This window comes from Ranitomeya imitator, chromosome 3 (genome assembly GCF_032444005.1).
Source record: "Ranitomeya imitator isolate aRanImi1 chromosome 3, aRanImi1.pri, whole genome shotgun sequence".
In the NCBI taxonomy this organism is placed as follows: domain Eukaryota; kingdom Metazoa; phylum Chordata; class Amphibia; order Anura; family Dendrobatidae; genus Ranitomeya; species Ranitomeya imitator.
In genome coordinates this window covers 85,513,772-85,528,313 of record NC_091284.1, presented here as the reverse complement: position 1 = coordinate 85,528,313, position 14,542 = coordinate 85,513,772, and the positions used below count along the sequence as shown (strand labels likewise).

Sequence of the window (14,542 nt, the reverse complement as noted above, 5' to 3'; positions counted from 1 at the left end):
AACCCTAAATCCAACACACCCCTAATCCTAATCTCAACCCTAACCTCAAACCTAACCCTAATCCCAATACACCCCTAACCTTAACCCTAATCCCAAACCTAACCCTAATCCCAAACGTAACCCTAATGCCAACCCTAATCCAAACCCTATCCCTTATCCCAACTCTAACCCTAACTTTAGTCGCAACCCTAGCCCTAACTTTAGCCCCAACCCTAGCCCTAACTTTAGCCCCAACCCTAACCCTAGCCCTAAGGCTACTTTCACACTTGCGTCGTTTTGGATAAAAAACGGATCCTGCAAATGTGCCCGCAGGATGCAATTTTTGCCAATAGACTTGTATTGCCAACGGAATGCGACGGATGGCCACACGTTGCGTCCGTCGTGCACTGGATCCGATGTGTTTTGGCGGACCGTCGTCACAAAAAACGTTCAATGTAACATTTTTTTGTACGTCGCGTCTGCCATTTCCGACCGCGCATGCGCGGCTGTAACTCCACCCCCTCCTCCCCAGGACATAGACTGGGCAGCGGATGCATTGAAAAACTTCATCCGCTGCCCACATTGTGCACAATTTTCACAACGTGTGTCGGTATGTAGGGCCGATGCATTGCGACGGCCCCGTACCGACGCAAGTGTGAAAGAAGCCTAACCCTAGCCCTAACCCTAGCCCTAACCCTAAATTTAGCCCCAACCCTAACCCTAAATTTAGCCCCAACCCTAACCCTAAATTTAGCCCCTAACCCTAAATTTAGCCCCAACCCTAACCCTAAATTTAGCCCCAACTCTAACCCTAAATTTAGCCCCAACCCTAAACCTAATTTTAGCCCCAACTCCTCTAGCTGCCGGACGGCAGATGATGGCGGGCGCACTGCGCATGCGCCCGCCACTTTCTTACCAGATGAAGATGCCGGAGGTCAGGAAGGGACGCAGGAGGATCCAGGGACACCGGAGAATCCCCCTATTTCTCTGTCCTCTGATGTGCGATCAGAATAAACTGACCCTGATCATGTTCTTTCAGGTCTCGGCTAACCCCGGCAGCCGAGACCCCAAAGATCTTCCGGGTGCCGGCTGGCGGGCGCATGCGCAGCGCATTTTTTGGCCGGAACAAGATGGCGGCGCCCATCGTGAGCCACAAGGAGCACCGGGGGAGACAGGTGAGTATTGGGGGGCGATCGGGGACCCCATTTCTCTGTCCTCTGATGTGCGATCACATCGGAGGACAGAGAAATTAAATGGGAAATCGCGTTTTGTTTTTTTTGCGACCGCCGGTAAACGGTTAATTACTGGCGATCGCAACTCGGGGGTCGATAAAAAAACCCCGAATCATGTTCTCTGGGGTCTCGGCTACCCCCGGTAACCGAGACCCCAGAGAAAATCCGACTCTGGGGGGTGCTATTCACTTTTTCCACAGCGCCGTTAATTAACGGCGCTGTGCTTTCAGTACCCTTAACTGCCGCTGTTAAAAGGTGCATCGTCGGTCGTTAAGGGGTTAAACGCAGATGAGTATGAGCCCGGACACACAATCTATTGAAGGCAAATAGTGCAAAATCTTTAATTAAGCCCAATTGCAATTTTTTTTATTTCAATTAAAATTTGTGGGGACATCATAAACAATGGGGGGCCCTGAAAGAATGGAGGGCTCTTATACATTATAGGGATTACTGTTGGGCCCCTTATAAAGTGTGGAGTCCATTATTTAGTTTGGGGGCTAATGTAGAGCTCATTATACAGTGTAGGAGCTAAAGTTTGGTCCATGATGCAGTTTGGGGGCTAATGTGGGGTCCATTATACAGGTTGGGGGCTAATGTGGGGCACATTATACAGTGTAGTAGCTAATTCAGGGGCCATTATATAGAGTGAGAGCGAATGTTTGGCCCATTATACAGTGTAGGAGCTAATGTGGGGGCCAATATACAGTTTGGGAGCTAATGTGGGGCTCATGATACAGTTTGGGAGCTAATGTGGGGCCCATGATACAATTTGGGAGCTAATGTGGGGACCATTATACAGTGTGGGAGCTAATGTGGGTGCATTATACAGCTTGGAGGCTAATGTGGGGCTCATTATACAGTGTGGGTGCTAATACGGAGGTCATTACAGTTTGGGGGCTAATGTGGGGCCCATTATACAGTTTGGGTGCTAATGCGGGGACCATTATACAGTGTGGGAGCTAATGTGGGGGTTCATTATACAGTGTGGGTGCTAATATGGAGGTCATTATACAGTTTGGGGGCTAATGTGGGGCCCATTATACAGTATGGGAGCTAATCTTGGGTGGACATATTGCAGGAGCCATTACACAGTTTAGGGCTTATGTGTGGCTTATTATACAGTTTGGTGGCTAATGTAAGCCATTATACAGTTTGGGTGCTAATGCACAGGGCACTTTATACAGTTTGGGTCTAATGTGAAGGCCAATATACAGTTTGGGGCTAATGCAGTGGCCATTATACAGTTCGGTGGCTGATGCGGAAGCAATTACACAGTTTGAGGGCTAGTGTGGGGACTACTACTGTGGGGGTCATTATGCAGTGTGGGTTCTAGTGTGGAGGCCATTATACAGTGTAAGGGTTTCTGGGTCATTATACTGTGTTTTAGGGGCGCTGTGGGGACATCATACTGTGGATAACAGAGCTGTGGATTCACCACGCTCTGGATAGAGGAGCTGCACATTGTGGGAATCAGTGGGCATTATTAAATGTTAAGTGGGCACTTAAGAAGCATTATTGTTCAAGGGGCACGCAGAGTATTGTGGCCGTCAAAGCGGCAAGATCTGGACACTGTTTTCTAGCGCCCTTGCCCAGGGCATGAATATTTTCTAGGGGAGAATTTTACCATCTAGAGAGCACACAGGAGGCACTATTACTATGTAAGGGGCATTATTATATGGGGCTGTAAGAGGATCTGTTATGGTCCCAAGCAGCAGGTGCACTAATAGGGACACATATAGCAGCTGCTTCTCAGTATTGGGGTATCAACAGGATGATGCATTAGTGCAGGTTGGGAATAGATATGGACGGTGTTGGAAATGTGAGAAGTCAAATGTGTTTGGTGTAATCTCTGCAGATAAGTCCTGACTGGAGAAGTTGTCATGTTGGTCTGGTACAAATGGAAAAGACTTGAAAAATAAATGACTCAATCAGAAAGAACGTCAGCTGTAAGTCAAAGTATAACTGTACTATAATCACTTGTGTGTTCTGCAGGACTAGAACGTCAGCTGTAAGTCAAAGTATAACTGTACTATAATCACTTGTGTGTTCTGCAGGACTGGCATCTACCAGTATATGGTCACCATATGGCGGTAGTATCAGTTTGCCACCATAGTTCTAATCAGGGTTACCAGTTAGGGGCCCACTCAGATGTTTCGCCCACTGAACCAAACCCCTAGCTATTCCTCTCACAGGACCATTTACAACTTCCTATGTTAATACTCCACAAAGAACCACAGTCCGTAAATCCCATAAAATATACCTTTATTAAATATACAAAATTATAAAATTGAACAACGGATAAGATACATTGGGACAAATGGGGGCTAGTGAGAAAAACTGTACGGCAGTAAAATACAGGGCTACAGAGTACTCCCCACCATGTCAGCACAACATGTCACATAATATATACTCCAATGAGTGATGTAAACAAGTACACACAATAGAGCACTGATAGATAATACTGAGGCCAGGGACAGTATATTAACAATTTAGGTGCAAGTGCACATATGGCAAAGAGATTTCACTGCATGCCGGCCACATATCAGTATAGAATATAGAAAAGTGTATACCTGATGCTTGCTTATACCACATAATTATGTCACATAATATATACTCCAATGAGTGATGTAAACAAGTCCACACAGTAGGGCACTGATAGATAACACTAAGGCCAGGGACAGTATATTAACAATAAGGTGCAAGTGCACATATGGAAAAGAAATTTCACTGCATGCCGGCCACATATCAGCATAGAATATAGGAAGGTGTATACCTGATGCTTGCTGGCCGGTGAGGGACCTGAGCCGACCCCAACGCGCGTTTCGGAGCCCACACGCGGCTCCTTCCTCAGGGGGTGTACCTGATAGATGCCGCAACGTCTATATAAGTGTACAGGTACCGGAACTCACCCTAATTGTGAGGCATCCCGCCCGCCCATGCCGCCAGCCGGCGCACCGCTGCCATCCGGAACCGGAAACACGCGGGCCCCACGTGATCCGGCACCACATGACACGGACGCCGGCATAAGCAAAGCACAAGAGGGCGCATGCGCAGGAGTGAGCGGCAGGCGCCATTTAAAGTATGGGCGAGAAAAAGGGCAAATAACCTCTGCAGATAACCGCCTATTCACATAGTTCATCCGGTACCATAGACGAAAACGAAAGAGGGGGAGGGGACCAAACAAAGAGAGGAGGAAGGGAAGAAAAAGGAAAATAAAACAAAACCTATAAGGAAGGACTAATATAACACAAACATATGTGGTACAGCTGCCCCGTAAAACAACACCCACTATAAAGTCGGCACACAACAAAAATGCGTTATGCCCCCAGAGTAGATGCCAGCAAGTAGGGACAGCAGCAGCACAGCACCACATATACAAGTGAACATATACATACAGATAAATACAACAAAATAATGAAAAAAATGAAAAAAACATAGACATAACGAGCCGACCAAAGCATAATACAATAACAATAAAACATATATCCATATTACAACAAAACAAAATATAGCCGACACATAAATGCATATATATAAGAACACAACACCCACCATATACATATCATCAAAATACAAATATACAAAAAGCCTAATACTTCCCTAAGAGGAAGATATACCCTCACACACATAACAAATGGAGTATCTACCAACGATAAATATATAAATATATATATACAGTGGGGCAAAAAAGTATTTAGTCAGTCAGCAATAGTGCAAGTTCCACCACTTAAAAAGATGAGAGGCGTCTGTAATTTACATCATAGGTAGACCTCAACTATGGGAGACAAACTAAGAAAAAAAAATCCAGAAAATCACATTGTCTGTTTTTTTAACATTTTATTTGCATATTATGGTGGAAAATAAGTATTTGGTCAGAAACAAAATTTCATCTCAATATTTTGTAATATATCCTTTGTTGACAATGACAGAGGTCAAACGTTTTCTGTAAGTCTTCACAAGGTTGCCACACTCTGTTGTTCGTATGTTGGCCCATTCCTCCATGCAGATCTCCTCTAGAGCAGTGATGTTTTTGGCTTTTCGCTTGGCAACACGGACTTTCAACTCCCTCCAAAGGTTTTCTATAGGGTTGAGATCTGGAGACTGGCTAGGCCACTCCAGGACCTTGAAATGCTTCTTATGAAGCCACTCCTTCGTTGCTCTGGCGGTGTGCTTTGGATTATTGTCATGTTGAAAGACCCAGCCACGTTTCATCTTCAATGCCCTTGCTGATGGAAGGAGGTTTGCACTCAAAATCTCACGATACATGGCCCCATTCATTCTTTCATGTACCCGGATCAGTCGTCCTGGCCCCTTTCCAGAGAAACAGCCCCAAAGCATGATGTTTCCACCACCATGCTTTACAGTAAGTATGGTGTTTGATGGATGCAACTCCGTATTCTTTTTCCTCCAAACACGACAAGTTGTGTTTCTACCAAACAATTCCAGTTTGGTTTAATCAGACCATAGGACATTCTCCCCAAACTCCTCTGGATCATCCATATGCTCTCTAGCAAACTTCAGACGGGCCCGGACATGTACTGGCTTAAGCAGTGGGACACGTCTGGCACTGCAGGATCTGAGTCCATGGTGGCGTAGTGTGTTACTTATGGTAGGCCTTGTTACATTGGTCCCAGCTCTCTGCAGTTCATTCACTAGGTCCCCCCGCGTGGTTCTGGGATTTTTGCTCACCGTTCTTGTGATCATTCTGACCCCACGGGGTGGGATTTTGCGTGGAGCCCCAGATCGAGGGAAATTATCAGTGGTCTTGTATGTCTTCCATTTTCTAATTATTGCTCCCACTGTTGATTTCTTCACTCCAAGCTGGTTGGCTATTGCAGATTCAGTCTTCCCAGCCTGGTGCAGGGCTACAATTTTGTTTCTGGTGTCCTTTGACAGCTCTTTTGTCTTCACCATAGTGGAGTTTGGAGTCAGACTGTTTGAGGGTGTGCACAGGTGTCTTTTTATACTGATAACAAGTTTAAACAGGTGCCATTACTACAGATAATGAGTGGAGGAAAGAGGAGACTCTTAAAGAAGAAGTTACAGGTCTGTGAGAGCCAGAAATCTTGATTGTTTGTTTCTGACCAAATACTTATTTTCCACCATAATATGCAAAAAAAATGATAAAAAAACAGACAATGTGATTTTCTGGATTTTTTTTTCTCAGTTTGTCTCCCATAGTTGAGGTCTACCTTTGATGTAAATTACAGACGCCTCTCATCTTTTTAAGTGGTGGAACTTGCACTATTGCTGACTGACTAAATACTTTTTTGCCCCACTGTATATATATAATACATTGCAAGGCCCGAGCAGGAAACAAGACTTGACACGAATGCCAGGACCGTCAGTGCGATGTTCCTAAACTCCATGAAGATAGATAATCAACACATTGTAGCGTGCACCTACCTATAAAATAATAAAACAAAATTAAAACCATAATACATGCCAACAGATCATCTCACTATGATCACAGATATTCACAGGAATGGCGCAAATGAAATATTATCATTGAGTCCATGTGGGTGGATGGTCCGTAAGGTCCAAATCCACTTGGACTCTAACTGCGCAAGACGTTTGGACAAATTCCCTCCCCTAATATTAATCCGCAACAGATCAATGCCACGTACTCTCAGGAGCTTCTCATTGCACTGATGAGATTCCCAGAAATGGCGCGGTATGGTCTTGAGGGTGGATGCGTCCGCGCAGGAGGCAGCCGCTATAATATCTAAAACGTGTTCCCGAATACGTACCTTCAATTGCCGTGTGGTCAGACCAATATAGATCAGACCACACGGACATGTTGCATAATAAATCACGTATCGGGAAACACAGGTAATGCGTTGTCTGATGGTAAATTGTTTCGTGCCATCTGAGTTGGTAAAAGAGGTACACTTGTCAACATTCGGGCACGCGACACACCTGCCGCACGGAGCACATCCACCCCCAGACCGCGCCACATCCAGGAAAGTTGGCATACCTTGCCCCATATAGTGACTACGTGTCAATTGATCTCGAAGGTTTGTCGCACGTCTAAACGTAATGGAGGGATTGTTGGGAAGGAATTTAACCAAAATAGGATCAGCCTTCAGGATGGGCCAGGCATTCATAATTGCAGTACGAAGCCTCCCATGTTGAGGATTATACGAGGTAATAAACCTTGCCGCATTATTGTTAGTAGATTTTTTAGATGTTTTCCCGTATAACAGATTATTACGATCAGAGTATTTGGCACGATGGTATGCCCTCTTCACGCATCGACCACTATATCCCCTAGCTAAAAATCGTTGCTTCAACTCCTCCGCCCGAGCCTCAAAATCAGCATCATTGGAACAAATACGGCGAAGGCGGAGGAATTGTCCAACCGGAATAGCCTGCACCATATGGCGCGGATGACACGATGATGCATGAAGCAAGGTGTTTGTTGCCGTCTGTTTCCGGTAGATGTCAGTCTGAATTAGGCCGGCTCCATCCTTATAGATAGTAACATCTAAGAAGTCAATTTTCTCGGCATCCCACACCGGAGTCAGACGTATATTCTGATCGTTACTGTTAAGTGAGGATATAAATTGCGCAAGGTCGACGGCGGTGCCCTGCCAGACAAAGAAGATGTCGTCGATATAACGGGTCCAAAACAGGACTCAGTCAATCGACCCCTGTTTGTCTGACAGGAAGAGATCCCTCTCCCACAGCCCCAGGAACAGGAGTGAATTAAATAAAACTATGGATCAGGTAGTAAAGAGAATCCAGGATAACCAAGTATCTAAATACAATAGAGATTTAAAAGACTATCAGACGAAGAGGGTATATCTATGGAGAAATAACAACAACATACGCAGAGTACCCTCAAATACATCCATCTCCTCACTTAGTGGTCAGTCTGATGGGTCGGTTTCATCAGCTACCTCCTACGGGACAAGTGATACCCACAGATTACGCGATCATGCGTACCACCCATACAAAAGACGCCCCTGGAGCCAGTCTGGCGCGAATGGCAGGGATAACAAGGTGATAAACTTGAGTAGTCATGTGTTATCTGAGGTGGATGTGGCTGTTTTGGGCAGGGGTCTATCCTTCTCTCCCACACCGGGGTTTGACACCTTCACTGCGGTGAAGGATCTGCATATTTTTGCTAGATCGTTACTGTTTAAACGACATTTTTATAATGAAGAATTCCATCGTCTCTTCCCTACAGAAGAAGAGCAGGAGGCTGTAAGAACCCTGGAGGAGTTGGCACTCGAGCATGAGAATACGGGAGGTAAGGTTCCCCAATGTATTCGTCCACGCTCCACGAAATTCCCCCCCTTTGGGTCTTGTCCCAGCATTGATTTGTTCGTACGGGTGGTGACCAATGAGTTCCTAAATATTCCTAAGTATGGGGGAGGGGATAATCTAACTAAAGAAGAGAGGATTCGTCTTAGGTACCTTCAAAATCTCCCTGACGTGGTGCTGAAGCCGGCGGATAAAGGTGGCAATGTCGTTGTATGGCCTAAGGCTATGTATGAGAGGGAGGCGTTTCGCCAATTGAATAACACGGTATGTTATAAAAAGCTGACGTACAATCCCCTCTCTGCGTTTAGTGCCAAATTAGAATCCATCTTAAAAAAGGCATTGGACAACGACATTGTCACCAAGGATCTGGTTTCGGCACTCACGGTCAGGGAACCTACGATCCCTACTCTGTATCTTCTACCCAAGGTACATAAGGACATTAGGTCACCACCCGGCCGTCCTATCGTGTCTGGGAGGGGGAATTTCTTGGAGCAAGTCAATAAGTGGATTGATTACCATCTCCAACCTCTTGTTCAACTCCTCCCCTCCTCCTTAAAGATACAGGGGATTTGTTGCGCAAGGTCGACGGCCTGTGTTTGCTCCAATGATGCTGATTTTGAGGCTCGGGCGGAGGAGTTGAAGCAACGATTTTTATCTAGGGGATATAGTGGTCGATGCGTGAAGAGGGCATACCATCGTGCCAAATACTCTGATCGTAATAATCTGTTATACGGGAAAACATCTAAAAAATCTACTAACAATAATGCGGCAAGGTTTATTACCTCGTATAATCCTCAACATGGGAGGCTTCGTACTGCAATTATGAATGCCTGGCCCATCCTGAAGGCTGATCCTATTTTGGTTAAATTCCTTCCCAACAATCCCTCCATTACGTTTAGACGTGCGACAAACCTTCGAGATCAATTGACACGTAGTCACTATATGGGGCAAGGTATGCCAACTTTCCTGGATGTGGCGCGGTCTGGGGGTGGATGTGCTCCGTGCGGCAGGTGTGTCGCGTGCCCGAATGTTGACAAGTGTACCTCTTTTACCAACTCAGATGGCACGAAACAATTTACCATCAGACAACGCATTACCTGTGTTTCCCGATACGTGATTTATTATGCAACATGTCCGTGTGGTCTGATCTATATTGGTCTGACCACACGGCAATTGAAGGTACGTATTCGGGAACACGTTTTAGATATTATAGCGGCTGCCTCCTGCGCGGACGCATCCACCCTCAAGACCATACCGCGCCATTTCTGGGAATCTCATCAGTGCAATGAGAAGCTCCTGAGAGTACGTGGCATTGATCTGTTGCGGATTAATATTAGGGGAGGGAATTTGTCCAAACGTCTTGCGCAGTTAGAGTCCAAGTGGATTTGGACCTTACGGACCATCCACCCATATGGACTCAATGATAATATTTCATTTGCGCCATTCCTGTGAATATCTGTGATCATAGTGAGATGATCTGTTGGCATGTATTATGGTTTTAATTTTGTTTTATTATTTTATAGGTAGGTGCACGCTACAATGTGTTGATTATCTATCTTCATGGAGTTTAGGAACATCGCACTGACGGTCCTGGCATTCGTGTCAAGTCTTGTTTCCTGCTCGGGCCTTGCAATGTATTATATATATATATATATATTTATATATTTATCGTTGGTAGATACTCCATTTGTTATGTGTGTGAGGGTATATCTTCCTCTTAGGGAAGTATTAGGCTTTTTGTATATTTGTATTTTGATGATATGTATATGGTGGGTGTTGTGTTCTTATATATATGCATTTATGTGTCGGCTATATTTTGTTTTGTTGTAATATGGATATATGTTTTATTGTTATTGTATTATGCTTTGGTCGGCTCGTTATGTCTATGTTTTTTTCATTTTTTTCATTATTTTGTTGTATTTATCTGTATGTATATGTTCACTTGTATATGTGGTGCTGTGCTGCTGCTGTCCCTACTTGCTGGCATCTACTCTGGGGGCATAACGCATTTTTGTTGTGTGCCGACTTTATAGTGGGTGTTGTTTTACGGGGCAGCTGTACCACATATGTTTGTGTTATATTAGTCCTTCCTTATAGGTTTTGTTTTATTTTCCTTTTTCTTCCCTTCCTCCTCTCTTTGTTTGGTCCCCTCCCCCTCTTTCGTTTTCGTCTATGGTACCGGATGAACTATGTGAATAGGCGGTTATCTGCAGAGGTTATTTGCCCTTTTTCTCGCCCATACTTTAAATGGCGCCCGCCGCTCACTCCTGCGCATGCGCCCTCTTGTGCTTTGCTTATGCCGGCGTCCATGTCATGTGGTGCCGGATCACGTGGGGCCCGCGTGTTTCCGGTTCCGGATGGCAGCGGTGCGCCGGCTGGCGGCATGGGCGGGCGGGATGCCTCACAATTAGGGTGAGTTCCGGTACCTGTACACTTATATAGACGTTGCGGCATCTATCAGGTACACCCCCTGAGGAAGGAGCCGCGTGTGGGCTCCGAAACGCGCGTTGGGGTCGGCTCAGGTCCCTCACCGGCCAGCAAGCATCAGGTATACACCTTCCTATATTCTATGCTGATATGTGGCCGGCATGCAGTGAAATTTCTTTTCCATATGTGCACTTGCACCTTATTGTTAATATACTGTCCCTGGCCTTAGTGTTATCTATCAGTGCCCTACTGTGTGGACTTGTTTACATCACTCATTGGAGTATATATTATGTGACATAATTATGTGGTATAAGCAAGCATCAGGTATACACTTTTCTATATTCTATACTGATATGTGGCCGGCATGCAGTGAAATCTCTTTGCCATATGTGCACTTGCACCTAAATTGTTAATATACTGTCCCTGGCCTCAGTATTATCTATCAGTGCTCTATTGTGTGTACTTGTTTACATCACTCATTGGAGTATATATTATGTGACATGTTGTGCTGACATGGTGGGGAGTACTCTGTAGCCCTGTATTTTACTGCCGTACAGTTTTTCTCACTAGCCCCCATTTGTCCCAATGTATCTTATCCGTTGTTCAATTTTATAATTTTGTATATTTAATAAAGGTATATTTTATGGGATTTACGGACTGTGGTTCTTTGTGGAGTATTAGGATTTCTGTTTACAGTTGTCCCTTTAGTATAGTCCAAATATACACACATGATATATTTCTTACAATATTGGTACTTGTTTACTTATAATCTGTGTGTATTATGTGTGTCACAACTTTATTATAACTTCCTATGTTATAGAATTGCAATGTGTCCATAAAAATCGGATGGTATACTGTGGCGAGTTTCATCCGATTTAAGAGTCAAATCTAAGCAGACCGATTCTGTCAGTGAAAATTATCGGTCATCTGTGCTGTCTCATTGAATAATATGGGTCAGCGTGCTACCTGATAAAACATCGGATGGCACTCGTGCGCTTTATACGCTTCTGTGCGCGATCCCTAATGCTGAGCCCACTGTCAGTCAGTGCCGGGACCCAGTTACTCTCTATGTACAAAGTGGTGACTGAAACTGGTCCTGTGACTGAAAGAACGAGGTGTTAATAAAGTTCATTTCCTCTCATCAGTCCGGCTCTCAGTGTGGCGGCTGCATAATATCAGAACGCTATTAAACCCAGATTAACCCCATATTTGCAAGTTAATAGTGTTATTTTACATTACCGTTTCCCTTTAAGTAGAAAGCTTCTGGCCATAGATGCCATCTGATACTCATGCTGCTGGGAGGCGGCCACCATTATTCCACGTGATGTTTTCTGTCATTCGAAGTCTCCAGCAGCTTCATTAATGTTTTCTCTGCCTGCTCTAAACTGGCTCTCCATGTAAGCATGGAGGTCTCACAGAGACAGGAATTATTCGGAACTTGTTTACCCTGGGAACTAAGAAATGCCCTTTACGGCGATCACATCTGTCACACCTTCCAGGGAGGTACGTCTGTATGTGTATGTATGTAGCTGCATGTAACTGTATGGGGAAAGAAGAAATGATGGAGCGATGTAATAATGATATGTCCAAGCCTCTGTCCAGCGATATTACAGGAGTGGTCTAGCAGATCGAAACTGGAGCGCCCCCATGGGGCCGTGGGGTACTCGGTACCGGGTCCTTCGGTTCACAAGGGGGGATGTCACGGTGGCTGACCCGATCCGTGGCCCTGGGACGTCCGTGTAAAAGGGAAAGGTCTTTAAAGGGGAAATGTTTGTGACGCCACCTGTGGTATTCGGTCAGGGTGACTGACGCTGCTTTAAGGGGTCCGATGGGGTGATGTTATGGCAGCTAGATGGTATACCTTCCCACAGGTGAAGTGTATCCCCAGGGCTTCCCAGAGTGTAGATGGTGGATGGTGAGAGGCGCAGTGAAGAACGAGGACACAAGGTTGCAGTCTCTTTACCTTTACTGAAGACTTCAGCATCCACAGTCCAGAGCACCAGATCACAGGGCAGGCAGAGTCCGGCTGGTTTGGAGGCAAATCCAGAGTCCCCTTGTTCAGGTAGAAATCAGTAGCATTCCTCTAGCGCCGTGGTGTTGTAGTACCTTACTGCTAAGCTTCTCATAAGGTCCTCACAACCGTTGAAGATGTTACAGATGTAATGTCTCTCTCTCTGTCCCCCAGATGGATAGGACAAACCTGTATGACCGGTGGCTTGAGGCTTTTTACAGGGACTCTATCATGCCCCAGCCTCTCGTGGGTGCCACCTTGCCTCCTGGGTATAAGGCGGGCAGGTAAGGTGAAATTAGGACTGTTGCTTCCTTGGTGTACCGGCTACCGGGATCTTGCGCCTCAGAAGGAGGCAGCCTGTGCAGGGCAGAACTCCTCTGATATCCACTCCTTTGCTACGACTTCTTCACCCTCTCTATGGATCGCCCCCAGACACAGGGCCATGAGTTCTCGGTACCGGGCCTCTCTGATTCGGTTCTGAGGCTGTCACGGTGGCTAGACCCGGTCCATGACCCTGCTAAGGGGCGTCCAATAAAAGGTGATAGGAGTCTGTCTAGGTTTCGTGACGCCACCTGTGGTATTCGGTCAGGGTGACCGACGCTGCTGTGGGGTCCACTGGGGTGATGGAATGGCAGCTAGATGGTATACCTTCCCACAGGTGAAGTGTGTCCCCAGGGCTTCCCAGTAAGGTGGATGGTAATGATGTGAGGTGCAGGGAATAACGAGGACACAAGATTGCAGTCTCTTTACCTCTTTACTGAAGACTTCAGGATCCTCAATCCAGAGCACGATTAAAGTGCTTTCTGAGACCGGCCGGTCTGATGGGCACATCCAGAGTTCCCTTTGCAGGTGGAAATCAGTGCCTACCACTAGCGCCTGTGTGTTGTAGTGTTAACCTGCTGAGCATTCGGAATAGTCCTCACAACTTCTGTTCTCGTTCGTTTGTTCTTTCTAATTCTCTCTCTCTTGTTCCAGATGTTACTAGTTTCTCGTCCCCCAGGTATGTTATGGCTAGGACGCACCCGTATGACGGGAAGGCTCGGAGCTCTTCCGAAACCCTAGAGACGCCCCTCTCCACACGTTGTCCCCTATGTCTTCATAGGAAATTTAAGGTAGACAGCCAACCTATAATTAACTGTCCTGCGGAGGTCGAAGTAAGGCCTAGAGTCAGTTACTTCCGCGGTGTTCCGGCCACCAGCTACGCGCCTCAGTAGGATGTTGCCCCGGTCTCACGGCACGACTCCTATTGGCTCTCCTTTGTGCTTGATCTCGTTTCTCACTGTTCCACAATGTCCTTCCCTTCGTGTCTCTTTCTTAGGATACCGCCGCAAGGTAGTGCAGGCGCGGTTCTGTAACGTTCTGCTCTGTTTGCTAGGTACCCGCCAGGTTCCCACGCCCGACAGGGACCCCCCTGTGTCTTCTCCCTGCAACACCCCCTGTCACGGGATGTTGCCTGAATCCAACCCAGTCAGTTTCTCACTAACTTCCTATCCAACCCCTAGTTTTACCAGTGTGAGGAGTGGCCCAATAAATAAAGCCTTTTTCTCCCCCTAGTGGCCAGTGTGTGAAGTGTAATGTGTGCTGGTGATACCTGGTCAGTAGAATTCCTTCAGTGCCATCAGAC

The 14,542-nt window shown here is 46.1% G+C and overlaps 1 protein-coding gene across 2 annotated transcripts in view; it reads left to right on the top strand.

Annotated features, from left to right (window-relative positions):
• ASB11 (ankyrin repeat and SOCS box containing 11) overlaps positions 1-14,542 on the top strand; it is an 89,295-nt gene that overhangs the window by 32,541 nt on the left and 42,212 nt on the right. Inside the window, exon 1 of one of the 2 annotated variants that reach the window (XM_069761046.1) lies at positions 12,235-12,410. The exons of the other annotated variant lie outside the window; for it this stretch is intronic. Coding sequence (XP_069617147.1) covers positions 12,311-12,410 — 100 coding nt within the window. The 5' untranslated portion in view covers positions 12,235-12,310. Of the gene's footprint in view, positions 1-12,234; positions 12,411-14,542 lie in introns of those variants that run through there. 2 annotated transcript variants of the gene reach the window in all.